The 26,920-nt window shown below is 41.6% G+C and overlaps 4 protein-coding genes across 5 annotated transcripts; all 4 read right to left on the bottom strand.

Annotated features, from left to right (window-relative positions):
• Nucleotides 1-888: 888 nt before the first annotated feature.
• On the bottom strand, nt 889-7,514 carry znf711 (zinc finger protein 711). The gene is made up of 8 exons (XM_029511779.1): nt 7,368-7,514; nt 6,238-6,317; nt 6,032-6,129; nt 4,867-5,709; nt 4,602-4,748; nt 4,286-4,468; nt 3,861-3,995; nt 889-3,733 (listed from the first exon to the last, which is right to left on the bottom strand). The coding sequence occupies exons 3-8, from the start codon at nt 6,108-6,110 to the stop codon at nt 2,553-2,555; spliced, it is 2,568 nt and encodes an 855-aa protein (XP_029367639.1). The 5' UTR covers nt 6,111-6,129; nt 6,238-6,317; nt 7,368-7,514; the 3' UTR covers nt 889-2,552.
• Nucleotides 7,515-7,976: 462 nt separating this feature from the next.
• LOC115049512 (SLAIN motif-containing protein-like) lies at nt 7,977-18,402 on the bottom strand. 2 transcript variants are annotated; one of them, XM_029511780.1, is made up of 9 exons: nt 18,111-18,402; nt 16,997-17,673; nt 14,195-14,331; nt 13,162-13,284; nt 11,148-11,288; nt 10,538-10,867; nt 10,242-10,385; nt 9,099-9,396; nt 7,977-8,986 (listed from the first exon to the last, which is right to left on the bottom strand). In XM_029511780.1, exons 2-9 carry the CDS (start codon nt 17,662-17,664, stop codon nt 8,932-8,934), a joined length of 1,896 nt encoding a protein of 631 aa, XP_029367640.1. In that variant the 5' UTR covers nt 17,665-17,673; nt 18,111-18,402; the 3' UTR covers nt 7,977-8,931. The 2 variants fall into 2 exon arrangements, with proteins under 2 accessions (XP_029367640.1, XP_029367642.1); XM_029511782.1 differs by having other exon boundaries at nt 10,544-10,867.
• Nucleotides 18,403-20,927: 2,525 nt separating this feature from the next.
• On the bottom strand, nt 20,928-23,907 carry LOC115049513 (thymosin beta-a-like). The gene is made up of 3 exons (XM_029511783.1): nt 23,759-23,907; nt 22,546-22,660; nt 20,928-21,358 (listed from the first exon to the last, which is right to left on the bottom strand). The coding sequence occupies exons 2-3, from the start codon at nt 22,646-22,648 to the stop codon at nt 21,318-21,320; spliced, it is 144 nt and encodes a 47-aa protein (XP_029367643.1). The 5' UTR covers nt 22,649-22,660; nt 23,759-23,907; the 3' UTR covers nt 20,928-21,317.
• Nucleotides 23,908-25,073: 1,166 nt separating this feature from the next.
• LOC115050240 (solute carrier family 25 member 53-like) lies at nt 25,074-26,276 on the bottom strand. Its single transcript, XM_029513061.1, has 2 exons — nt 26,117-26,276; nt 25,074-25,962 (listed from the first exon to the last, which is right to left on the bottom strand). The coding sequence occupies exons 1-2, from the start codon at nt 26,119-26,121 to the stop codon at nt 25,074-25,076; spliced, it is 894 nt and encodes a 297-aa protein (XP_029368921.1). The 5' UTR covers nt 26,122-26,276.
• Between the last annotated feature and the right edge of the window lie 644 nt (nt 26,277-26,920).

Here is a 26,920-nt window from a genome sequence, read left to right as displayed (position 1 = left end):
TCAGGGTCAGGGTCAGTCACACACTTGTTTTACTGGTATTCTCGAATAAAACTGATGTCTACAGTAGCCCCGGTGCCTTTTGTTACTATCCACTTCACAATAGCTGCCGATTGCAGATATTAGTATGCTGCTTTTAAGTATGAAATCTACTTGTTGAACTGGAGGATTGCATCATAGCCACTGATAGGGGAAAGAACCAGCATGCCCCCATTGAGTTAAAGGGAAAGCGCTTGACTTAAGGTGGATTTGGTGACTCTGGATTTTAAGTCTGGAGCTTTCAGATGATTGTATAGTTTTCACTCTGTGCCCGTTAAATTCGAAGATTTGCACTGGAGTGCAGTACAACTTCAGCCTGTGCTCTAAATCCTGCATTTTTACAGAAACATGGAGGCAAAGATGATAAGCTGAGACAGTGATCAAGTGAAACTTCATTTCAATACTCTTAATCACCAAAAGACTTGATAGAAACTAGGACAATAAGTTTTGCTGGAACTAATGTAGTGACTGCTACCGTTGAAAACAGACGTTAGAGGCCTTTAAATAATAAATCAACTTATGTCAGCACAAGTCGATTTATTAGAAAGCAGTGGCTGATTAGTGATTCGTTTTCACACAAGACAACAGAGTAATGGTTCTATTAGTTTTATCTCAATCAACGCTGCAATCCATGATGCCATCCATTAACTGAGTTTCCTTTTAAGTCAAATGGAGGAATTGAGACTTCAAACTATTGATTTGTATTGTGTCAGTTCTAGTAAAGAAATTATCTATGAAATTAAAACTAACAGTTCAACAAAGCGCAAACTACACAGAAACCTCATTAGGTCTTTGTATCCATTTCAACAGACATTTTGTTGATTCTTCTGTGCAGGACAGAAATGACAAAAATTGTAAAAAGATAATTGTTTATTTTGGTTCTTCCCCACCAGTAGTTTTTCCACAATCAGACTGGAAAAAAAGTTTAGACTAAGGTACACAAAATGCAGGAATTTTTAATATATACCACAAATAATTTCATGGAAACAGCATATGTGCATACTTTAAAGGCATACTTATGATGATCACTGACTTCAAGGGAATAATCCAATGCTGGGGACTGGGTGTTATTTAGGACTGTAGGACTAGGGTATGGGAAACTTGTTAGTGAGCACAAACAAAACACAAAACCCAATCACTTATCCATAGAACAAAACAATAAATGGTTTTCACCTACCACTTTCAATGACAATTCAGTTTTGATACAGTAATGGAACATGCCCGCCTGCCAGGTGACGCTCAAACCAATCTACTCCTTTACCCACTCACAAAGCTCTGTACTTATTATGGAGGGTTATATATATATATATATATATATATATATGCATACGTGTGTGTGTGTGTGTGTGTATACACACACACATACACACAAACACAGCCCCACATACACGTTATTAAAATAGAAAAGAAAGTTATTAAAGTGCTTTCTACTGACTCAAACACACAATCTCTGGGAGAATGGTATTGATACAGCATGTTTGAGAGTTAAAATCACTTACTTTTTTTGATTAGCTGTGTTCATCAGTGCTCAAGGGATAAAGACCAACAGATGTAAGGCATGATTGCAATCAAATGGTTAGCTCAGAGCACATCTGTGTCATAAATAATGTCACACATATGTAACTTGCAGTGGAAGTCAAATATAACCAATTCAGGTCTTTAATAGCTGAGGTATAGCCAACCATCTAATACACCATCATTGCAGATATAATAGCAGATTTCTGTGTCAGAAATGTGTACACTAAAGGGATACTCTACTAATATACCAAATTAAGCCACCCCCTGCTTGCCAGAAACTGCTCAGCAGATCAGAGAATGTCTGTTTAATATTCTAAGATATATTTAACAGAATAGCCTATAATATACATGATTCAGGCAGTGGAACTCCAAATGTTTGGGCTTGGGAGAAAAACTTTTAACTAACGGAAGATGAGTTGTTAATGAAATGTTTTTTTGTTTTTTTTTAAGGTGCGTAATGTGTGTCTGTGTCACTGAAAACCACTTATGAACGCATGAACGAAGACCATTGAACGGCATTGAACACAAACATCATAGTAAAAGCTGGTTATAATGAAAATAGATACTAGTTGGTACTGTGGAGAAAAACGTGTCCTGTTCTCAGTCCACATCATCTTCTGAACTGGCATGACGTTCACAGAGCACCACTTTCTGTTTTACAAGACAGTCATCATCTTGCAGCATCTCAGCTGAGTGGGTATAAAAATATAGACATTTGAGACCCTGAATAAATGTTCATATGTGATTTTCTGCAACAAAACAGAACACAATTTACAGCTGTCCCAATCAGTGTACACACCATATTTTTAGACTTCACCCCTCTATAAAATGTGTTCTTGTTCACATCCATTACAACAAAGAACACAGACCGGCAATTATGATGTTCTTGCCTCTGTCAACAGCCTACATCCGTCACTTCTTTGTTAATATACTAAAATTACCTCTGGGTGTGTGACACAGATTTGCTCGGGAAAAGTGTGTTTGTGTGCACAATGACATTACATCAACATGTCTTTATGATGCCTGGCTATGTGCTGGCTCTTCTCTGAAGGCCTCCTAAAGCCCTTGGTGCAGTAGTCACAGCGATGGGGATAGTCCTTGGTATGAATTGAGATGACATGGCGTTTGAAGCCAGAAGCGTCCGTACTGTTATACTCACAATACTGGCACTGATAAACCTTTCTGCCACTGTGTGTCTTCATGTGCTTCTTCAGCTCAGCAGGCTGCCGGAAGCCTCGCCGGCAGCGCTTGCACTTAAAGGGGAGGTCCTTCGTGTGCAAGGACAAAATATGGCGGCTCAGGGTGAAGGTGTCAGGAGCATTGAAGTTACAATGCCGACACTGGTGCACCTTATTACCCTTATGAGTCTCCGCATGTTTTTTCAACTCTGAGGGCCTGTGAAAACCTTTCTCACACACATCACACTGATGGGGGAAGTCCTTTGTGTGAACAGAAATTATATGTCGTTTTAGGTCACTGGAGTTAGTGCTCTTGTGCTCACAGTGTGGGCACTGGTGGGTTTTGTGGCCTTGGACCATCTCTATATGACGCTGGAGTTCCCGTGCATCAGCATAGGCTTGGGGACAGTGGCTGCACTTGAAAGGCAGATCTGCTCCATGCTTGCTCTTGATGTGAGTCTTTAGGTTGGATTGATCTGCACAGCGAAACTCACAATGCGGGCAGTGGTAGGGCTTTTCACCTGTGTGGGTCCGCATATGTTTCTTCAGCTCTGATGGATGGCGGAAGCCTTTGGCGCACTCAACACAAACGTGTGCAAAGTTCTTACTATGCACAGCTAACAGGTGACGATTGAGTAAGCCCTGTTCAGCTGTCTCATAATCGCAGTACTTGCAGTGATGCAGTTTGGGCTCCCGGTCCTTGACGATTAGCTTGTCAGAGCCCAGGGGGCTGGACTCATGGTAGCGCCGTGTGTATTCAGTGTATTCTGGAGACCGCTCACTGTTGTGGCTGAGCAGTTTGTGACTGTCCAAATGATTGTGGAAACTGACCTTCTTGTTGGTGGTAAAGTCGCAGTCTGTGCACTGGTATTTCTTCTTGAGCAGGTGGTCGGGGTGGTTCTTCATGTGGCATTTGAGGAAGCCTCGTGAGCGAAACTTCTTCCCACATATGTGGCAGGGGTAGACTGTCAAAGGCATACCATCTGGTCCAATGATAACAGCTGAAACAGAAATGTGAAGATTAGTGCACAAGTTAGAATAGTGTAATTAACCTTCAATGTAGACATTTGCGTTATAATGTCATATATCAATATCATTCAGTCAATCAGAATCTTATCTTAATCATACCCGTCTGACACTGCCGTGTCTCTCCTTTCTTCTTTTTCTTAGCTTTGGCTTTAAGGGCACGGTTGGTGCCCAAGCTCTCGCGAATCTGCAGAAATGGTGTAGCTGCCCCATTTTTCACCTGCTCAATGGTATTACCTGCACAGACATGACGGTTTACATCATATTAAGAATAGGACAGAGAAAATTGTTTTACTTTAAGGAAAGGGCCTTCTAACAGTGGTTTCCTTCCAAATAAAATTAGCTTGAAACCAGAGCTTGTCCCACATTCGGGACATTATTTATCCAAGACAAGGCAGCATTTGCTGTGCAAACTGACTTGTACATAGCAACCTCCTGTAACAATGTACTTACTGAAACTTCATCTAATTTACAAAGACACAACCTGTGACACAGCCAATTGAGACCTGTTTCACATAGATACATACTAATGTCATCATCGTCATCTTCGTCACTGTCATCCTCATCATCATCTTCCTCTTCTTTGGGATGATTCTTGACTGCCATGTAGACCATCTTGTCACGGCCAACTCCCAGTCTGCCTGATGAGGCAGCTTCTAAGTCAGGGTGGCCATTCTGGTAATCATCCTCAGTAATTACCTCTGTCCCACCTTTAAATTGGAAGAATTGACAATAATGTTCAAGGCATTCTCTATATTCACTACACCAGGAATAAATCTTGAGGTAATTTCTTGCTGATGTTATGCATTTCTAGAAGACTGAGAATTTGGTTAGTTTACTTGCCTAAATCATCATCTGCTTCCGCCTTAAAAATGTAGACTTTGATGACTTCAGAGCTGTCCTCTTCTTTGGATTCCTTATCTTCCATTACCTCAGTGCTGATCTCAAGGGGAGTGTCTCCTATGTCCAATTTCTCTCCCACCTCATCCACTGCAGCATGAAATATACAAAAAAATTTAGTTTTCTAAAATATTATAATAATCAGGTTATTGCACAAGAACAGTGTTCATTAATCTAAGTTGTGTTATCATATGGCAAGTTGTCTTACAAGATATCATGAGGTAATCCTCTGAACTGCTTCTTGCATCATCGTCCTCGTCTGTCTGCAAGGGAACTCCCTCAGTTGGCAGCTGTTCATGGATTATGGTCTCAGAGCTGGCCTCTGTCACCATCAAGCCTTCTGACACAAGCTGGTGATCTAGGGTGTTGTGGTCCTGGTGCTCAGACAGTAGTTCTGCCACAAATACCTGGTCTGGCATATCATCGTGGTGGTGGCTTGAATCCTGAATAAGGTCTGAGGTCAGGACATGGTGGTGGTGGGAGTCCAGAGCTTCCTCTATTGCAACTTCTGTCCCAAGTATGTTCTCAGGCATGATCACACTGTGCTCTGAGGGCACCATGTCTTCACTGGTCATTTCATGGGCCTCAACCCCTTGAGACTGCAGACTTTCCACATCTACCTCCAGACCTTCAACAACTTCTGCTTCTAGACCCTCCACTTCTACTTCTCCCTCAAGGCCCTCAACAACATGAGCTTCTAGACCCTCTACATCAACCTCAGTTTCAAGGCCTTCTACCACTTGTGCCTCAAGACCCTCCACTTCGACCTCACCCTCTAGGCCCTCAACAACCTGAGCCTCCAGCTCTACAACCTCTGTCTGTAGGCCTTCAACCACTTCTGCCTCTAAGCCATCTACATCTGCATGTAAGCTCTCCACAACTTCAGTCTCCAGTCCTTCAACCCCATCTGCCTCCAGGCCTCCCACCACCTCAAGACCATGCTCGAGGAGGATGCCCTCATCTGTCATCACATCAGAAAGAAGCATGCCCTCAGGCACAGACACCACAATGTGCTCCCCGTCAATGTGAGCCAGACCTCCCATGCCAGCAACTGTAAAAATAAAAAATAATAAAAAAAAAATAAAAATAAAAATAAAAAAAATAAAAGGACATAGCATAACCAATAGTTAGAAAATGCTTGGACAGTATCTCTAATCTCACTTTGGAGTAAATTCTAAGTTAACTAGTTAAACTAGCTGTAGGCTAATTTACTTCATAAAATGGACATGTAATTCATAAAGTAGTCTTTAGTATACAAATCAAAGCTTTACTTTTCCTCGCCATTTCAACAGTGGAGAAATTTGAAAATAAATAATAAAACTAAGGGATGTTTGTAATAATTAAATGTCACCTTGTTCTATTTAATTACCTACCAAAGTCTTGCATGATCATAGCGTGGGGCATCTTTAGCTCCTGAGTGTGTAGTTCCAACACCCCTCCTCCTTGATCCATGTCTTCACTCAGAAAAAGACTGAAAATTACAGTGTAAAGTCTATGAGATGTTCTCTTGCACAATGTTTATTTTTGGTAATTTCTGAAACTGAATGCAAATGATAACGTAGTCATAGTCTATACAGACCTTCACATTTGATGACAAAACCCTTAGAATAAAACAAATTGGGTATCTGGCGTGCTTCCTTCCATCAAGGTAACCAATCCCTTGACAAAGAAGCAAAACAATTAGTGTGTGTGTGTGAGGGGAGAGGGAGAGAGATAATGGAGACCGGGGTAATTAGTTCAATATATCAACAAACTTTATACATGGATCCACGATTATAATGCAGGCACTAGTGTCATCCCACATAATTGCTTCGGTATCAAGAAAATAGACAAGGCAACAAATTATAATTGCTACTGCTGGGGAGGAGGTGAGGGGGCGTGTTGTTGACTGATGGCACCATCCACTGCCTGGTTGAAGTACTGCAGGCAGGTTGAACCTCAAGACAGAGCAATACACCTGGAGCTGGTTGAGCCTGATGGCTGGAGCTCAGTTGAGACAAAGGCTGTCCAGCTCAGTGTGCAGGGGGGCACAAGCTAGGGGCAGCGGTGTTGACGTCTCATTCTCATTGAAGAGAAGTGCTGCTTGTTTACGCGGGAGGAAATGCTCACATGATGATTCAAAATGAGCCTAATATGTCAGCTCTGGAGTGGTCAGTTGTAACGCTTTGGGTGCCCGATTCCTCCAAGTCTAAGATAAAAACACTATTGTGCTGCCAGACGTCTTGAAGGGAAAAGTCTTATTCAGACTCTGCACGAATTTATGGCCGCCAATGAAAGTACCGCAGATATTATGCAATGCATTCTTGGGCGGCTACCGCCCTCCACCCACCAGAGCTAACTAGCAAGCGAGCTAGGGCTGGTCCTCTGAGCGCCATTTTGTTTTAGCATAATGGCTAATATAAGAGAGACAATGACCAAAATCATTTCACAATTTCAGCGTGAAATTGACAAACGTCTACACCACAAATGAAACCTTCAACACAAGCAGCAACCCGAAATACCCCACTTGCCTAATTTTGACATGTCGCTCTCATCTGCGCGACGACGGTCATCCGTTTGGCTAGCTAGCTTGCTAAGCTAGTTGGCGCAGCTTGTGCCGCATTATCTTCCATGTTGTTTTTCGAAAAGGCTGGAAGAGGCCCACCACGGCCGACTGGGCCCTTGCGTCTTATTCCGCATGCCCTTCCAATCGACACAAAAAAAATTTACCTGATAACGTCGTCTCCCGACTCTATCGGCGTTTGTCCCCCTTCTCAGTTTTGTCTGTTATTGTTTTGGTTTGTTTTTGACGGTAAGCTAAGTGCGGCCTGCAGTTTTGGATCCCCGGGCACTCTTTGCTAGGCCTCGGCCAATCAGCTTGCTTCCTGACAAGCAGAGGGAGGGCGGGGGGCAGACAATGCGTGGCCTCGTTTACCGCTGATCCCTTACTATTTGCGTCATGCATAAGAGAGCAGAGTTACATTAACACGGCCATTCTCTTAATGGGGACACATTTATACTCTGCCGGTACACACGGTGTAGAGACGCCGTCGAGTCCCCCCTCCAAAAAATGTAAATAAAATAAAATGGAATAATGTGATTGCAGACTTTGTATGGTAGATGAGGCCTGTAGGCCATTTTGTCACAGGGGGAGGGGAGCGTGCAGCGCCCGTTGGAGGCGTTTGGTCATGCACTCAGGAAGCATCCAGATGATAACGGAGCTGCCTGCGGAAGCTCTGCAGCCTGTGGACGATTAGCATATGATGGAAACTGCGGTCAGATCAGCTAGAATGGAGTTTTAAAAAAAATATATATATATACCAGGGGTCCAATTCTGTTCAGGGTTGACTTTATTTTTCTTTTCCATTACAGCTCCTAATTTTCAGAGGCACTCTGCATGGAGGGTGCATAGCTGTCTCAAGGCACACGGCCTTCGTGCATAATCATATTTATTACAGTGGTATCCAAAAGCAAACACTAGACCCTTCTAGATATGCAGTAAAAATGCCTGGAAAATGCAGTAAGTTAACAGTACCTTCAATGACTTGAGATTACTTCTGGAATTAGAAAGTGTTGCAGCTGAAATGCACCTTGGCACAAACCATATTTTACCTTTTTTATATATTGTACATAAGGGCAGTGTGGTTTACAGGAGTTGCATTGCTGTGTAAGCACAGAGCAAAAACACAAATACAACACAAACCCGAGATCATTTCACTGTGAATCATTCAAAAGTTAAAAAATTCACACATCATTATGGGACACATGGAAACTCTGTCATATTGCAGTTACCTAATGATGCAACAGCTGAAAGGGTAAGGAAAAACTAAACCAAGCATGCAACGCTCAGCACCTTCATCTAGTAGAAATTCACAAAGAAAATTAACAAACCAGCAATATCTTCATTTAAATTGTCTTCATATCAATTACGTCAAGAGAACAGTAATTACAACCTTTTTATATTCCAGCAGTTTCTCACAATTACCATAGAAAAATAAGTAAGATTGACACAAACAAATCTTCTGGAAGCTCAAGAGTTGGTCCATATAACAAGTGGAGTGTAGATGTGTGCCATTTTTGTCTGCCTACACATCTTCTATGTGTGTTGACAGTGTTTCATGCTAGAGAAAGAGATGAGTCTTGGAATCCAGTGCAGCCCAGCGCTCCAGTCTGAAAAAGGGGAGGTTGTACAACACATTTGTGGACACAACAGCTTTGTTTTTAGTATTCTGAGAGGTAATTAGGAGAGGTCAGGTGAGGGCTGCAGCAGTGAACATCCTTCATCACCGGCCATTCAGTAACACCCATCTTTCCAGGATTCATCTGAGATTTTAGTCATGCCCAAAGACCTATTTAATAGAAGACAAAGTTAGTGTTAATTCACACAACTATAAATATTTTTACAGGCTTTAAATAAATTGCCATATTGATAACTGATTAGGTTTCTATTTAAACACTCACCTCCTGGGGGGTTGTGAAAGTTTACTTCTGGAGGATGCTGGTGGCACACACTGTCCTCGGCTCACAGCAGGTCTCCCTGCCCCAGCTGAGGCTCTCCCAGGTATGTATGCTCCACCACTGGCAGAGCCTGGGGACTGGACCCTGCGGCCCCCTCCTGCAGGCGGTCCTTGGATGACAGGCAGACCTCTTGATGGCTGACGACTAGCCGCCATGGGGCCCACTGGAGTGACAGCTTTAACCGGAGTCCGCATAGAGAGTGGAGACTGGCCACTACTTCGTAGCCGACTACAAGCCATACCTTGAGTGAAAGACAGACATAACAGGATCCCACTCCAGACTGAGTTGGCAAACAAACATGAATATAAGTAAGAGTTGGAGGCAAGCGTGGAAGCATTATAAAGGATGAGTTTTGAGTAAAGTGATGGGATAATCATCTAGTAAGTGGGAAAAAAGAGGTTTCTGACTCGGTCAGGTTATATGTACATTACCTGAAGTTAGTCATGGAAGGTAAGTATGCACGGAAGAATGAGAACAACATGTGGGGCACTTTGTGGAACAAGCAAGAGTGATCCATGCAGGAGTTCTAGATGGTGACTTTTTTTTAAGACTGTCATGGTATTTGAGGATATGCTCATGTCATTGTCATTTAAAAGTTTTTGGAAAGTTAATAAGGTTAATGTAATTAACCAAAATAGTTGCCATTTGAAGCTTGAATTAAAATAATTAAGAATGCGCCATGTGGAGTTTCCTAGTAAACAAGCAATATTTATATTTACTTCATTCTGTGTTCCTCTCCAGAACTCACTGTATGGATTCTTAATGTCTAAAAAAAAAACATGACATGCCTTTCCTTTCTGATAACCAAATAACCCCTGTAGTGTGTGTGATATAACCAAAAGCTGGAGATACTCATTTAAACTGCTCCACTTCTATACCACTGTCTTCCACATAGATGGTACCTTTAAGATAATGTTGCTGCATATCAGTCAAATCCTACCTGTGGTCATGCAGAGATCAAAAAGGCAAAAAGGAGGGAGCGTGGTAGGATTAAAGTCATAGTACACAGAGGACTGTTTGCAAGACAAATGCAGGTGCCACTATGATAGGGGAGTGGTGTGGTCCAGGTGAGGAGGGCTGGGTTACCTGTGGAGGGGGAGTGAGTCAGTTGGGACATGCGGTTGCCGGAGCTCTGGAGGTTAGCCTCCATGCTGCGGCTGTTTCTGACTGCCTCCAATGAACGTAGACTGGTGCGTGGGGCCAGATTAGGCATGCTGTGCCTCAACTCCTCTGGAACCATACATACACAACACATTTAACAACAGGACGTACATCATCACAGCTGTGGTACAAAAACCCATCTCTCTCGCTGCCGCTCTGACCTTTCTGACTTTGTGTTTAAATTTAACACAAAGTCTGATTTATTGTTTGTAAAAGCCTACCCTCACTCTTGGCAAATTTAAGCAGCTCTGCACTGGGGCCCTGGAGAGATCGTCTGGGTGTCCTTGTGCGTGGCACCCCGAGTCGGCTGCTGTATTCCTGACAGTGGTTGGAGATGGAAGGAGATAGGCACCGAGGTGAGCCTAAGGGCGAGGGGGTGAAGCGATGTCGTCGCTGGGGCATGGAGCAGAAGTCATCCTCTTCATCTTCCAGGCTGTAGCTGTCAAATTCCTGGTCGCTGTAGGTACCACCCCGGCGCAGAGACTGAAGAGATGCTGTGGAGCTGCGGCGTGATGCAGAGGCTGAGCTGGAAGCATAATCCTGCCTTAGACCTGCCAGCAGAAATTGAGTTAAAAAAGGAATTCATATATACAAAGAGCCATTCACATGCACACACACAGATTCATGCTCATTTAAAAAGCCCACAGAAAACGAGTCAAATCTTGTATCAAATTTACAGAGCTGTGCAAAAATTTGTGCACAAAGTTTGACGACGAATTTAACTATTTAGTGTTCTGCATCATCAGTGTTCATCCACTGTCTTCCACACTTTAGAGGTTGGAAATACAGTTACAGTGGAAGTCTAATGAACCACATGACACATCTACTCACTCTCTTCTTGTAGGCGTGCCATGATCTGGACATCTGTAAGATCCTGTAACTTGTAGCCCATAGAGATGGAGTCATCTGATGTGCTGACCTCACTGTCAATGGAGGACTGGGAACTCAGGGCTGACTGCATGCTTGTGACACCTGTAAACACAGTGGGGTTACCTGTTCAAACTATCGTTTCTTACACACATGACAGCAACGGTGACTACATTTTCTGGGTGTATTTCACCTGTGTTGGTAAAAGAGTTACCTTACTAAAATAATGCCCATGGGATTTTTCTGAACAAATAAAGGTCAGAGGAAAAAAAGGACCAGGATCTCTATTATAATAGTTCAGATTACAGATACTTCCTCTATGGAGGGAAGATACCAATGCACTTTCATGATCATTCAGAAGAGTGAATGGGGCTTTTGCTTGGTTGTATACAATTACAGTTAAACCTGGCTACAATGCTGTCTTGATTAATCTGCCCCTTTCACACAAGAAAATGCATATAACAAATGTTAGGCCATCACTTATGTGGCTTGTAAACCAAACACAAAAAATTTGATGCCACAGGGGTCTGTCACAACTCAGATGTCGGGCATTAATTGATGAGATTTATAGAATTGTATGATTACCCCCAACAGAGTAGCTCAACACAAGGTTGATGATGATTCTTCTCCAGCATTTAAAATCTGCTAGATATATAGTGTTTCCTTTATTAGGACAAATTTAGATTTAAGTTCAAAATTTGAAAATGTAAGATATGAATGTAGACAACAGCTCTGTTTGACAATTACATTCAGTATATGTAAATTCATATCTTGTCACCTCAAACTTCACCCCTGCTGTGTCCACAAGCATTTGTCTAGAAAGGACTGTTGCTGATGATGATGGCAAGAAAAGCTGTACGCACAGTTTTTCTGCCAGGCATGTCTGTCTGACCCAGGCTCAAAACTCAGACTGAGACAAACTGGAAATGACATCATCATCAACCAGGGGCATTTGGTTATGTAAACAGTCTGGCATTAGATAGGGTCACCACCAACAAGGAAAACTTACAAGTTCATGCAAAGATATGCCATTTATAGTGTTTCACAACATTGGCAATGTTGGTCTTTGCACTGTCAGGTGCCAGGTGTTGTGAGACAATAAGAATGCAAAGCAATGATCACCACTACAAAGTCAAGACCACCAGCATGAATTTACTGTATATTTCATACAGGTTGGCATTGCCAAAGTAAATATACCTGTGTTTTTATCTCCTCAAATATAAACCACACACACTGCTCATAACTACTGACTATCTTCCAAAGTATCCGCCACACACCGTTTTTCTATTTATTGTAATACAACATCAACTCAAGTAAGCTGAGACAATCAAGTCATGACAGCCTCTTTTTAGATTTAAAAAAAATAAAAAATCATTGTGATTATTGAGTATTGAGCTACTTGAAAGCTCTGAGCCATGAGAAATATTTGTCTGCGAGCCATTCATGTGTTGGACAGAAATAAAAAGCTACCACTTCAAAGCTAGCAGACTGAAAGCAACCTTTTCAATGCAACAAGCTACTAAATACACATGTGCCTTTGCAGGACCTCTGTACTTACTTATTGTTCTTTGTTAACTGGGGACGATGTCCTGAATTAAATCCTATCCAAAAGTCTTCTTTTAATTCTAAGCAAAAAATTAGAGCTTGCCTAATATCTATGATGGATTGACTTTTGATTATAAAAAAGTAATACAATTAATGATAAGCAATGGCTGCCTGGTAAGAGTAAAATCTTTGAAAGTTACATATTTCGGAAAATGGTTAGTAACTATTTATGAATATGTGATATATATTTAAAAGAGAAAACATGCAAAAAATACCATACACTTTAATCACCCAGATCCCTGAGCGAAGACACTGTAGATGCATTAGTGTACACGCACACACAGAGATCTATATCCCCACAGTAACTGATGTCAATCTCAATTTTGTGTTGAGCAGAAAATAAGAAGCACAGTGTGTTAATGTCATGCCATACCTGAGCTGCCACATGTTAGTAGGGATTTGTTAGTTGATTTGTGGTACCCAGGAGAGATCAGGCCTGAGCCTGCCAAGCCTGCCTCTGCTGATGGGCTGCTGTACATGTTCCTCCATCGCGATGCTGCAAGGGACAGGGGAGGAGATGAGACATGAGATACTCACACACTATATGTGCATTTGAAACGAGAGACATAAAGAGACAGATGTGAAGAACATCCAAAAGTAGATGGAAATATTGTAAATACTGAATATCAATACTATTACAATCTTACTAATACTATTATGCTGTAGCTGAATACACTATGTAGAAAGTTTGATGGCCAAGGTAAACAAAATGTCTAATTTCACTTCATGCTAGACCTTTGAGAAATGTTTGGAATATTTACATAGATAGTATAGGTAGGAAAAAGATGTTTTCATACGCCTTTACTACTAACCCATTTGTTTTAGAGTCAGGATAAAACTTCCTCTAAACCTGGCAGTTTCATGGCTCAGTGCTGAAGTTAAAAAGAATAGCTGGCCCCTGGGGATGGTAATTCAACCCAGCTCATGACTACATGTAGTCATTCAGCCGGTGTGAATAACATGTTTGTTCGGATTCTGCAGTGTGCAGGAAGTAGGAGCTGAGAGAAGGATAAATAATAAATGGGATCTGTTGGATCAGACACTAACTTCTGTCCACATGCAAAGATGTAAACACCATGTGCACATTCACGTTGTGTACTGAAGTGTTATGTGATTTAAAGCCAAGTAGGTGCATGCAATTAAACAGTAGAGGTGAAAGTAAAAGTACAGCCCAGGCAGAGTACAGGGGTGAGGCCATCTACCTGTGATGACCAAGCTGCCTTAATCTTGATGAAAGCCTCTTGAAGGGACTGACTGAGCTCGCTAGATCTAAAATTTTGTTCATTTATATATGATTGCTATGATATGATTGCTTGTCTCAAAGCTCGCATTGCAAATGTTTTAAAATAGACATGATTACATATTTTTGTATGTATAATGTACATATATGTTTGTTAAAAACATACTCTGGTCCAAACGGCTGATCAGGGTCCGACAAGCCATCTCTGTCTCTGGGCTGCGGTGGTCAAGAACCTGTCGACACCATTTCAGCGGAGACTCTGGGCCCGGATCTGCCACTTGCTTTTTAGGTGACACATACAGCCTGAGTAGAAGAGGTAGACAAGAAAATTATTTATTACTAAGGGGAATGAAAGCAAAACCATCATAGGGAAAAATGGGGGCTGGGAGTAATACAGAAATAGGGAAACTGAAGTAAATAAAAGGACAAAGATGTAGGCATAATTTACTTTTCATTAAAAATTCTTGTCAAACTTTTTTCTAAGAAGTGCAGAGAAGACAATTTGAATAAGAACAGGCCTGGGGTTAGTGGGAACAACTGGAGTGAAAAATATGCATTTACTAGCACTTAGCATGCCATCTATACGGACTTAACTGAGCTCAAGCCCAAACTACCACGAACAACTGAATGTTTTTCTGGCAAAGGAACTCAATGGTATTGCAAAGAGCCCACATTAAACAGCTATACAGGCTCTTCTGTCTTTGGGAATTGATGCTATCAGATAGTTTAAATAAGTAATCATGTTTAAACATCCTTATCAGCACCTCAGGCTGGCTCAATCCTCATTCTACATCTGCCTCCAATACTTCTGCTTTATCACACTCATTGTACTCCGTTTAAAAGCAGGCCACACTGACAACATATGTGTGGACACATTTTTAAAATGCCAAATGGTGCATTTTAAGTGTAGTGCCACACTCAGGATGTAGACGGATAACCCCGTGTATAAAATTAAATGTCATACATCTGGCTATCAGTGGGCCTTAGATTCCACTGCAGATGAAGAAGTAGCATGCCAAATAACTGAAATCAACACTTGATCAGTTCTATGCTTCCTCTTCAACATGCCAAATTGGGCTGCATGGATCAGATCAAACAGCCATTAGCTTACCACAAGCTTTGAGCTGGCATTCACACGGCCAGATCCATTGAGTTGAGTAAAAGGCCTAAACTGGTTCTACACCAATCAAATACAAATCATATTCTCTTTGGACAAACACAAAGAGACCAATTTCCCAATGGAATAAACAACAATACAATGAGCGATATTCAGGTCACACAACGTGCCAGAGAGCACAGCCTCTGTGTGTGAGGACGTTGCTTTTTTCAAACGCAAACCCACGTTTGATGTGGAATAACGTCCTTTTCGACCTGCATTTGATCTATTCATGGCAGAGTGTGGTTGTAGGTTAGCACCTGGTCGCTCCTATTCACACACACATACACAAAAAGAAACATCTTCCACTGCAGTTCCAAAAACATTAATGCTGCCATGCAAAACGATGCCAGGCCTTATGTTCAACCTTATGGCTACTGTAATAAGCCTGTGTTAATTTTTTTGTGTAAAGCTGAACAGCATCAAATCTAAGTTCAGGGTCAGAAATCCAACAGTTGCTTCCAATATTTCAGCGCCTGCCAAAGTCCGGTCACACAAGGGGGCCTTCAGATCACATGCTGTGCAATCCCACCCAAAGCAGTTTAGCCATGCTGCAGCATCCAGCCCAGAGCAGATTAGTCTGTGTCGCCGTTTGGATTATTGGATGTTTTGGCTATGATAACCCTGTAAAGCACATATGGTATGGCTAATGATGTGAAACTGAAAAACAGCCCATGAATAGTCTGGCTGTTGAGCCTCCTGGGTGAGCTGCTCAAGTTGCCAATGAAAACACAATGCAATATCTGTTTTAGGCAATGCAAGATGCAAAACATAAACGCTAGTATAAAATTAACATGGATTATTAATAATCAACTTTCTATTAACGTTCCTTAATAATATTCTGCTAATTATACTAGCGAAAATTAGCAAAGTACGTCTTGTGTACTGAGATTTTAAAAGGCTGACCTGCATTAAGGAAAGAGCTAATATTGCTTTGTTGATCTTCAGCACATTGTGTAACAAGGTTTAAGGTGCAGGTGTACAGATCAATATCAGGTAATAATAACCAGCGTACTGTGTTTTATATCTATGCAAGTATTGCCTGGTCCTTGACCAAATGAATTTCCTGAAGAGCTAATAAAATTAACCTTATGCATTGAGCCTTATGCTAATGATAATTCTATTATGAATATCCTCTTCTCCGGCTCAACATAACGCTTCTGCTGCAGCATTTTGATGTGTGATTCAATTACACAGCTAAGCCCCCCCTTGTTTTCTCCATAACCTGTCAAACAGACACAAAACAAGTTTAGGTTTTAGTCAACCAAAGCCAAACAATCAAACCAAACACATGAGAGAAGAGGTAACGGTTTCTGAAACTATTCACACAGACTGCTGCGTCCTTCTGCTGCCTACCTATCACATCAGACTTTCTTCTCTTTCAGCAATGCCAATGCCAATATAACGATGAGTTATATTCTCATAGTTACATGTTCACCACTGTCAGTGTTCAAAATTAAGGATAAAATTTATATATATGTGGAGTTTCTTTGAAACCAAATAACTAAATGTATTAGTATATAGTTACTGAACTATGTGGGGCTGATGCAGTTTAGAACAAGAAGTTATAAATCAAAAAGCATGTGAGTCATGGTTGAACTACAAACAGGTGAAGTTAACAGGCCCATGTAACTTGTTTCAACTGAAACTGAAACAAAAATGTCCGTGGAAGCCACCACTAACAGTTGCACATGTGATGGTAGCATGTCTGGGATGTGCTAGTGCAGCATCCGGCTCTAATCTGATGTATCTGAACCACGTGTTGGGTAACACAAACAAAATGGGGTATACAGTACAGCTGGTGAAACATACCAACTGTCTTCATCCTCTACGTCTGCACATTCATCCTCCAAATCTAGGACATCCACCTCATCCAGTGCAGTTTGGTCCACCCCAGAGTCGCTTTCTGCCAGTGTCTCGGACTCATAACTCTCTTGAGAGGGGCTTTCTGGTGTCTGGCTGTGCTCCTGGGTATCTGCCTTTCCGTTGCTGCAGGTCAAAGTGAGAAAGCCCCCACATGAACCCTGAGTCTCCTCTTCTTCATCCTCTTCCTCCAGCCTGTTGGCCGTGGGCAGAGGTGACATCTCCTCACTGCTGCTGCTGCAGCTGTCCTGTGGGGGTGAGAGCTTGAACTCTGCTCTGCCCAGCTCACCGCTGTGCTGCAGCCTGAGGCCAGAGGTGGTCACCCCTTCACAGGTCAGCCTCTCATTGATGTTGGCATCAGCCACAGTGAGGTTGCTGTTGCTGCTCGACCCTATGTGGATGATGGGCTTGTTCCCCCGGTTCCGCAGGGTCTCATTCTGGACCTCCAGCCGCCGGACAAGCTCCTGAAGTTTACGGACCTCCTCCAGCTCCTCCCCTGCCAGATCTTGACTCCCCTCCTCTTCCTCCTGGCACCCGGACTTGGAGCCTTGCGTGAGGCCGGCGGGACTGCCTTTATGAGGCTGGGGGACCATGCTGCCACTGTCCGGGACCACCATGCTCCCGCCCTGTTCACACAGAGAGAGCAACATTAACAACATTAACATGAAAACAATAACAAGCAGCTGGAGGCAACGCAACACAACACAAAGAATGGACTGCCTCAGGCTTAATTTGAACGCATCACACCTGGGCTCTCTGAGCGACCCAGCAGAAAATCCACCCCCCGTAAAGCAAACACCGAAGCTGCCACTTCAAACATGCGAAGTTAGCTGGCGGTCACACGGTAGCTGTAGCATCCAGCCGGTTCCAGCTAACACACCCTGACATTTAGGTGACCCGCTCGATGTGTCGCCGACTCTTCAACTGTGGCAGGAAGGACGAGAGCGACACGAGGACACTGTCCGACATTAAACGCACCCCCGGACCACAGTAAAACATAAAATGTGTGTGTGCGTGTGTCTGAGCCCGGAGGCTAATCTTAGCTCAGCTAGCACGGTCGTACCGGTGAGTGAGCCGTGTTGTCCCAGCGAGCCGCCGATGGCTGAGCCTGTCCGCCGCTCCGAGCTCAAAGCCGCCGGCGCTGCAGCGCCCTCATGGATGAAGCGGCCGGTTGGGAGCTGGAAGGCTGTGATGGTGATAGTCAGCACCCGGTTTGGCTCTGGGTCAGCTAGTCCATGTCCTCCTGTTGCTGCTGTACCGCCAGCATCGATCATCACGCTGCTCGCTGCTAAGTAGCTCTTTGATGGTCTTTACGGTCCTCCAAGCGGACCTGCAGCGGGGCTGGCCCCTCCCCCCTCCGGCCTCCGCCGGGATGTAGCGCCCCCTGTGGAGCGGAAACGGTAGGACACGCGAGGCAACAGTTAAAGCCACTGGGTGTCGCTGTTTACCTGTTGGTGCGATGCACAGTTTTATTGACAAAAAACAACCATCAGATGGTTCAAAAGAGGGTTAGCCCTGTGACAATGTAATACTAAAGCATACATAGCGTGGAAGTTTTGATCGACCTGGCTCCAGTGCACAAGATTTTTGTCTTCATCTGCCATTTACTCGTGTCCTCCAACAGACAAGTCTGATCCTAAAGGAGAACAAGCATGCAACATGCTATCATTGCTTCCTGAAATTATTTATTTCATTTATTTATTTATTTAAATATATATATATATAAATATATATATATATATATATATATATATATATAATTATATATATATATATAATTTTTTAGATAATTTTTTTTTCATCCTTGTCAGGCATCTTTACAGCAGATTTGGAATTGTATATCGGCACAATTTTTGGTTGGTGAGATTGTATGTTATTTTTTGTTCTCAAGTATTTGCATGCTGGTGTACAGACATGCTTAAACAGGCTTGTGGTGGAAAAATACAGCATGCCTTAAGCAATCGCTGCACATAGTCTGAGGAGAAAAAACATGCTCAATGATCCATGATGTGCAATTTTCCTTTTTCAATATGGGCTTTCTGCAACATGTTTATACTTAAGAAAGAATTAATGTGGACTTGTTACTCTTGATTACAAGCACTAAAACTGTAGATATTAAAGCCCTGATTATGGAAACTAAATTCAGACATTAATATGCACTTTTCCAACACAGACCACCTTTCACATCATTTCTGGAATGTGAAAAATCTGCAGTTCATCCACTCCTCTTTCTCTTGCAGGCTTAAACCTGCTGTAAATCTAGAAGGAGGGACTCCATCGGTTGTGTAAGGTTCACTCAATTATTTGAAATTGAAGAAATTACTGTTTTTACATTTATAAGCACTATATAACTCATGGTCTTTCAAGTCAAACTGAATATAAATGCTCATTGTCTAGAAAAACTGGACAATGCAAATCACTTTTACACTTGTTTTGCTCCTCTATTGCTCACACCAGAGGGCTCCAAGTGTGTAATTTTGTTCTCTTGTAAGCTAATAAGTATGAGTAGAATGAAGAAAATTTTTGAATAAATGAATCTTTTTGTCACAACACAACACTGGAATTGCTGTAAACGGTCATTTTGACCGCTTGATTCCAAACTCTATAATCTCTCGTGAAAAATACCCAGTTAAACATTAATTCATTCATTGTGTTATATCTAAAAAAAAACTAAATAACACCAAGATGTATATTTTAACAAGTTTAATTATACATTTATAGCATCATGAATCGTAATTATTGCATTTTTTTCTCGATAGAATTCAACATAACTCAGAACACGAACACAAAAATTTTAAGTATTATACACGATAGTTAAACATTTTATTTTAACATTTGTAACAAAAAAATCGTCCCTGATGTTCTGATATGCCATCACATGACATCACACACAAAAATGTTCTGAGCACATCCTCAATATTGCACTTTGCGTACGCTGTGGGGCCAGCAGCTTCAGTCAGGACATTCTGACTTTGCCTTCTCCCTGGATGCTAAGATGACTGAAGGACTGTCCATACGGTCCCATCCTTCCCCTTCTCCACAGCTGCCTCCAGCCGAGATGACTCGTGGGCAGATTGGACACATTTGGTTCAGGGCATGTACTGGTTCGGGAAGACCTATAACAACAACAACAATAATAGTAAGAATAAGAAGAATCGGCTAATTGGAATAATAATAATAATAATGTTGTGGAGAAAAAGGCAGCACGGGACATAACAGTGGAGCAGCAGGAGAAAAAGACAGGACAGCGGAGCTCACCTGGCAGTATCCAATGAAGGTCAATTCCTTTTCTTTGGCACGGACTCTGACTGTCTGAGGATGAAGCCCTATTTTCATTTACCCAGGAAAGGTTGCAGTCACTTTCCACCTCTGACAGATCCCCTCCATCAGAATCGTCGCTGTCCAAGTTTTGAAGCATCTCCAACGCCATGGCAGCTGTCATCGTTCTCTTCCTTCGCTCATTTATTTTAGACTTTGGTCTCCTTACTCTAAACTTTGATATATACACAATGGTACAAATACAGATCTCTGTATAATCCGAGACCGATCGTGACTTGACAGACAGTAGTAGTTGCTGAGCAATTATAATTGCGACATTCAATATTCAATACCATGAAATTCTGTGCGGTCAATATGACCGCTTATGGACGAAATAGGTAAAAATGTTCATATCTACTTTGTCTTTTGTGTAATTTATATAAAACATTTTTTAAATTAGACACTTAGGAAAATTCAAGTACCAGCAGGATTGTCTTTTATGATTCAAAGTTATTGCACATCTTGGCCGTCTTGGACAGTCCTGTGATAAAATCTGTTCATATATGCTTAAATAAGATGGTTTAGCAAAATGTATTTTGAGGGGGAACAAAAAAAGAAAAAATTTTGACACATTGATTTTTATTAAAAGAAGAATCATTTTATGTGTTACTTTTCAGACCATGTCCTTAGTGGCGCCATTATTGTATTCTTAACATTGCTGTATCTTTGATTATCATAAATACAATTACTTTTTGACTTTGCTGTTCCTGTCAGAACTCTCTAAACTGCATTGAAAAAGCATATTGAAATATATCAATTGAATTCATTTATTTAAGACTGCAGACAGAGCTTGCACCATAGTGTTAACCCAAACCCCATTTCTGATCAAACGTAAATGGTGGTAAAGAAAACAGTGGCAGGAGCAGAGATGACAGACTGGATTCGTAATTGGTGTAGGAGTAGGTCAACAGGGCAGGAGTGAGAAAGAGGAACCATGGTAGAAGTGTTTCTGTTACTTCTCCTCTTTCATGGCTTTCTTCTCCTCTTCAATTTCTGTTGAACCAAAACAAACAGATGGTCATTGTGGCCCGACAGACAAAATAATAAAATTCTGCAATCTTGAATTGCATTAAAGAAACCAATGGACAACATTGTGTTTATATCTATCAGTTGTGTTTAAACTACTACTGAGACACACAAAACAATTATAATTTAAAGCTTTAGTGTCAAATAGCAAAGATGGTTTGCAAGATTTTGTTGCAGCAGCTGGTGCGGCAGATGGCTACACTCATGTGTTCGGCTCAGTTAATAAGCTGACAAAACATCCAGTCAATGATAAAGTGTCCCCCTCAATCATCAGGTGTGTACTGACTGGAGTGCAAATAATTTAAGAAGCACTCAAGAAATTTAGCAGGGAACCCACACAAAATTTTGAAAATGAGAAGGATTAATTATCAAAAAGCAAAACTTAATGGGAAATTATAGGATCCAGGGTTTTCGGTGTTTGCTCATTTAAATCATTTATCTATGGTGGCATCTTCTATTAGATGAATTCCTTTTATACTCAAAACTTTGTAAAACAGAGTTTCTGTTGCCTTAAAGCACAAATTGAGAAAATGTAGATGACAATGGGATTTAGGCATCTGTCTGTGCAACTCCAAACATTGCACAACTATTTTTCTACTATTTCATCAAGTATGCATCACAAGTTGTAAACTTACTGCAGCAATGAAATTAAATGCAGCCCAGAAATTAAATGTATGTTTTTATGAGAAGAATACTGTGTTATTTCTACATTTAACTATAATTTGTGGTAAATTGCAGCACTGGAGAGTCATGAAAAGCCAACATTCACCAGTAGAGCCACCTGGGTGTGCTTTCCCACTGGCAAACCAGCCAGGACTATTCAGAGGAAGTCAGTCAGCAGGGAGCCTGTCACCCTCTGGAGGGGTAGGATGAGTGTTTTGCCACACAGTATATCTTCTAGGCCAAATATTGACATAAAAAAAAAAAAAAAAAAAAAAAAAAAAAAAAAAAAAAGACATGCTGGGTAGCACAAAGCGCCATTTACTCAGAGCAGAAAGAGATGTTAAAATAAATAGATTACGTGTTTCACCTGAACAAACCTATTAAGTAGAACAAGATCTCAGGTAGCAGGGTGTATACCTGCAGGTAATTGTGATACAATGTTTGAAAATTGTGGTTCATAATGAAAGACACATACTAAAAACATCTCTTACCCTCCTTGGTTGGCCTATGCTGTTTCTCTTGTGTGTCAGTCTTCCTTAACTTCTGTTTGTTAAACTGCTCAACTTCCTGGTTTACTGGATTGCTGTCACTCATTTTGGAAGAGTTCTAAGGGAGAACAGAGTGAGAGAGGAGAGATGGCAACTCAAATTAAAAAAAGAGAAAGAGAAAGAATGCACACATTGTCATCCAGCCAATCAAGATCTCATCTGCAGTGGCTGCATGCCCATACAGGTGCGCAAATCAAGCCCCACCTTTGAACCACAGTTAAAAAAAAAAACAAAAAAACAAAAAGACCTGCTGAGTACTGGGCTGAAAGCTGGAGTTATGTAACCCACTGACAAGCAGCAGCACGTACCTACTCTATCACCTACCTTTCCTCAGTGACAAACAGCTCCATATGGTGTCATCTTACATTGTTCTGTTAGTTACAACTATTGGCTTCCACATGCACAGTACAATGATTTGCATTAACAAGGTCATTAAAGGGATTGGGTAAATGTTAAATACGCACCTGGGCGCACACACACACAAACAAAAATAGTCAGTGCTTCTATCAGATGAGAGTTGTTAGTTTTCTGTGCAGTTTATTATGCTTATTTATATATATATATATATATATATATATATATATATATATATATATATATATATATATATATATATATATATATATATATATATATATATAAATAAAAAGATGAGGATTCCAGGCTTTCAGATTTCTCTCTGGGCAGTGCCTGGCAAACTGGGAAGTAGCTCACAGTCCACACCTACATTTTACACGCACCCTCGTCCACAGCAGTCCAAAGCAACATCAGAGTACGGATGTAAGCGGTGAAAATAGTTGTTACAGGCCCGTCTGTGACAGCATCGCGCGTAAAAACAGCATTTGGTGATGGACAGAGACAGACAGCGCTGGGTGCAGAGGAATGCTGCGCCGCCAGGTACATCCACCCTCCACACAGTCACAGTCTCACAGGTCAGAGTCTCAGACCATGAAAGCTGTCATACTGGGGTGTATGGCCCACACCTCAGATGTTACATAACACACGCACAATCTTCTGACAGACACATAGAAAACATGCCTTCAAATTAATTATTATGTTTGCTTCAGGATGCTTCGCAGTGATTTTCTGTCTTCTTCAGCGCATGATTAAAAACTGACAGTTCTCGGATGTATAAGTTAGAAATAAGTAAATTTACCTGGTGCAGGGGTGCGCAGTTACTGAGTCGTCTACAGGTAAAATGCGTTTGTGTGTAATCCGTGCAAAGACAACGGTTTAAATAGAGGCAACACGCCCTTCAGCACGCCAACATGGACACTGAGGCTCGGCCTCTCATTGGCTCCCAAAGCTCACGGGAAGAAATTCAATTGGACACGCTTGAGGCCTGACATTTTATAGGCTGCCCGTTGAACTTCGTTGCCCGTTCTTGTCCCAGATGTTGTAATAATTTGAAATCATTTGTTCCTCCCTGTGCCTGCAACAGCCACCGTTAACCTGCTCAGTGACCACTGAGCTCCTGTTTTAGGGGTTGGTTTGGTGTTATTTGTTAGCACAGTACCATCTAGTGGGCTGATTATGACATAACACGATTTGACAAGAAGACAAAAAGGGCAATCCCAACTAAATGCAGTGTTTGATTATTACTCTCACTTTATTAATGCACTTTACACAAAAAAAAAAAAAAAAACCTTCAGCAAATGGAGTTATTTTATGTGGCGATTTCACAAGTATATGTGGAGATTACAGGCATTTTTCTTTCAGTCAAACAAGCTACATTGTGAATAATAAACATCCACTGGGTTTGAGGTAGAGAAGTTTACACCTTGGATTTGTTAACACAATGCCAAAGAAATATGGTCTCCAGTTAAATTGTGAATTTGTATTTCATTAATTAAAAGAAGCCCACAGTGAAATATAACTATATCCCTTTAGGTAAAAAACTATATGATGTTAAGACAAGTGGCACTTACCCTGAAGCTGTCTACATTTTACATACTTCCATGGCTGTATTTGGAAGCACATGCACTTATGGTGATCTTTGGTAGATATCACCCTCCATCTTCCCTTCATACCCAGGTTATTTCCTACTCTATGATGTAAATAAATGCCAGAACTTCTGCATGTTTGAAAAACCTCTCCCAATGTCGTAGAGGACATTACAGGTGCATGTATGAGTCTGGAGAAGTTTCCCTGTACCACAATGGCAGCATAGTGAATCGTTTTTTACCAGCATATTTTTATCTCAAGTGAGCAATCAACTTTGGTTAATGATAAATACTTGTCCATAACTTTGGAGATTAAGGCTGAAATTCTGGCAGTGGTGCTTTCCCCTTGCTGGTGAACTCTGAAATTCTAAATTTGCAGTGGATCTTGGTTTGATTGAATATTTGTTCCCACTAGACTGCTGCTGACTGGCAAGATGAATTTACTGTAATAAATATTGAAAACAATATTAAGATGACTATTTTCGACTTGTCAGTTTCACATGCTACAGAGATTTTCTCTCTGCCCCACTAGCCTGAATGTTTCTGTTGTCTGTCATAAATTGCGGTGGTGATGCCCCACGTGATACACGACCTCAGAATGACAAGGGAAGCTCCTCGGTACAGAAGAGCCACACTTTGCTGCCAGGATTCCCACAGCATCCTCCAACAAGCCATAACCCCTTTCGTCTCTCCTCCTACATGTGCCTGCATGTTTGCCACGAGCACAGAGAGAGGGTACAGAGCCAAGCTGATTGCCATGGAGGTCAGGGTCCCTGAGACAAAGGAGGAGGCCACTGGAGGGAGCCCCTGTCCTGCCACAGCCGAACATGCAGGCCCTTTCAGGCCAAAGTAGAGTGAGCTGCCTAGAGCATTGCGGGCTGCAATGGGCATAAAGGCTCTGTAGTACCCTAAAGCCAGCCTCTGTGACCTTAGCCTGACAAGAATACTCCTCAGGGTGGGCAGCTGATGGTCGTTCTGGCCATTCTGCAACACATTTTGGACGCGTTCAAAAGGGGTAAATACCACAGCCTCTACCAGACCTGCACCAAATCCGGCCAGAGCAGGAAGAGCAGATGTGGGGATGACAGTTTGGGATGTCAGAGAGGTTTGGCGGAGGAGGGTGTCTTGCAGCCCAAAGAGCAATGTGCCATTCAGTGTCCTCATCAGTAACGGAGGGACCACACCCCTATAGAGCTTCACAGGCCCTTCCTTGTAGAGCTGCCCGACTGCCCGGTGAACTGTGGAATTGTGGATTTGTTGACGGAAAACAGTCTTGTACACAGGGAAGACAACAAGGGTGGGGATGGTAGACAGCAAGCTGGAGGTGCCGCCATGCAAGTAGCTCTGTAAATGAACCACTGAGTACCTACGGTGCTCTTCATCTGGTGTCTGCTCAGGCCTTCCTGTCATACTTATTCTGGAGGGAAATAAAACCGCAAATTGTTTCATGCTTGCACTGATATAAGAAAATCAGAATACAACTGGAAATAAAGAAAAAAAAACAGGTAAATAATTAAAGAAAATGAACAGATTATATAATAGATCATACACATGGCATTCATGTTACTTACGTCATATTCTGTGGTAAAGCGTCAGAACCAGGAATTAAGATTACAGAAAATCGCCTGCAGTCGACATCAATTTTCTGCTGTTGTTTTTTATAAATTAAAGGCAGCAATAGCAGCCATTTGGTCTGCAAATATAACTAGTTTTCTTTTATTCTTTATTCTATTCTAACAGCAGCGGCTTGCTTTCTGCTCCAGCCCGTAAATATAACTGTATTGATAAAGGCGAATCGCTAAGATGGTTCACTGTCATCGCCCGCCTCTTCTAGTTACTATTGGTTAAAACCATTATGTCATCCGGCCTGTGATTGGTTAATCGCTACTCAGTCTTTTGCTTTCATGTGTGCACCAACACCGATATTGTATATGTTCACTTCCGAATAACTCATCTTCATGATTTAAAAATGTGCATTTTCATCCGGAATTGTTATCAGACAGTTAAATTATTATTATTATTTTTTTTTTACAGATAAACTTTTCAGCTATATTGTTGAATATCTAATACTCAAAATGCGGTTTACTGCAGTTCATTAATTTCTGGTGGTGAAATTCCTCATTCAATGCACAAGAAAAACAAGCATACAGCAATGTGTCAGTGCAGATTGTTAGCTCCCTCCATGTTGCCACAGCTTCACATTCCCAGGACTCATGTCTCCTGAGAACACAAAAGCTTTGATAAAATCCCTCACTTTGAAATTGCTTTGGATAGAAACATCGACCAAATTAGCAAATGTTCAGGAGTAATTTAAATTAGTTAATGTTTGATTAATCAGCTTGTTTGAATATTTATAAAATTACATTTTAAACTCA

Source organism: Echeneis naucrates, chromosome 10, assembly GCF_900963305.1.
Source record: "Echeneis naucrates chromosome 10, fEcheNa1.1, whole genome shotgun sequence".
Taxonomy (NCBI): Eukaryota; Metazoa; Chordata; class Actinopteri; order Carangiformes; family Echeneidae; genus Echeneis; species Echeneis naucrates.
Note: the sequence above shows the minus strand (reverse complement) of the source record. Positions and strands in the feature narration are given on the sequence as shown.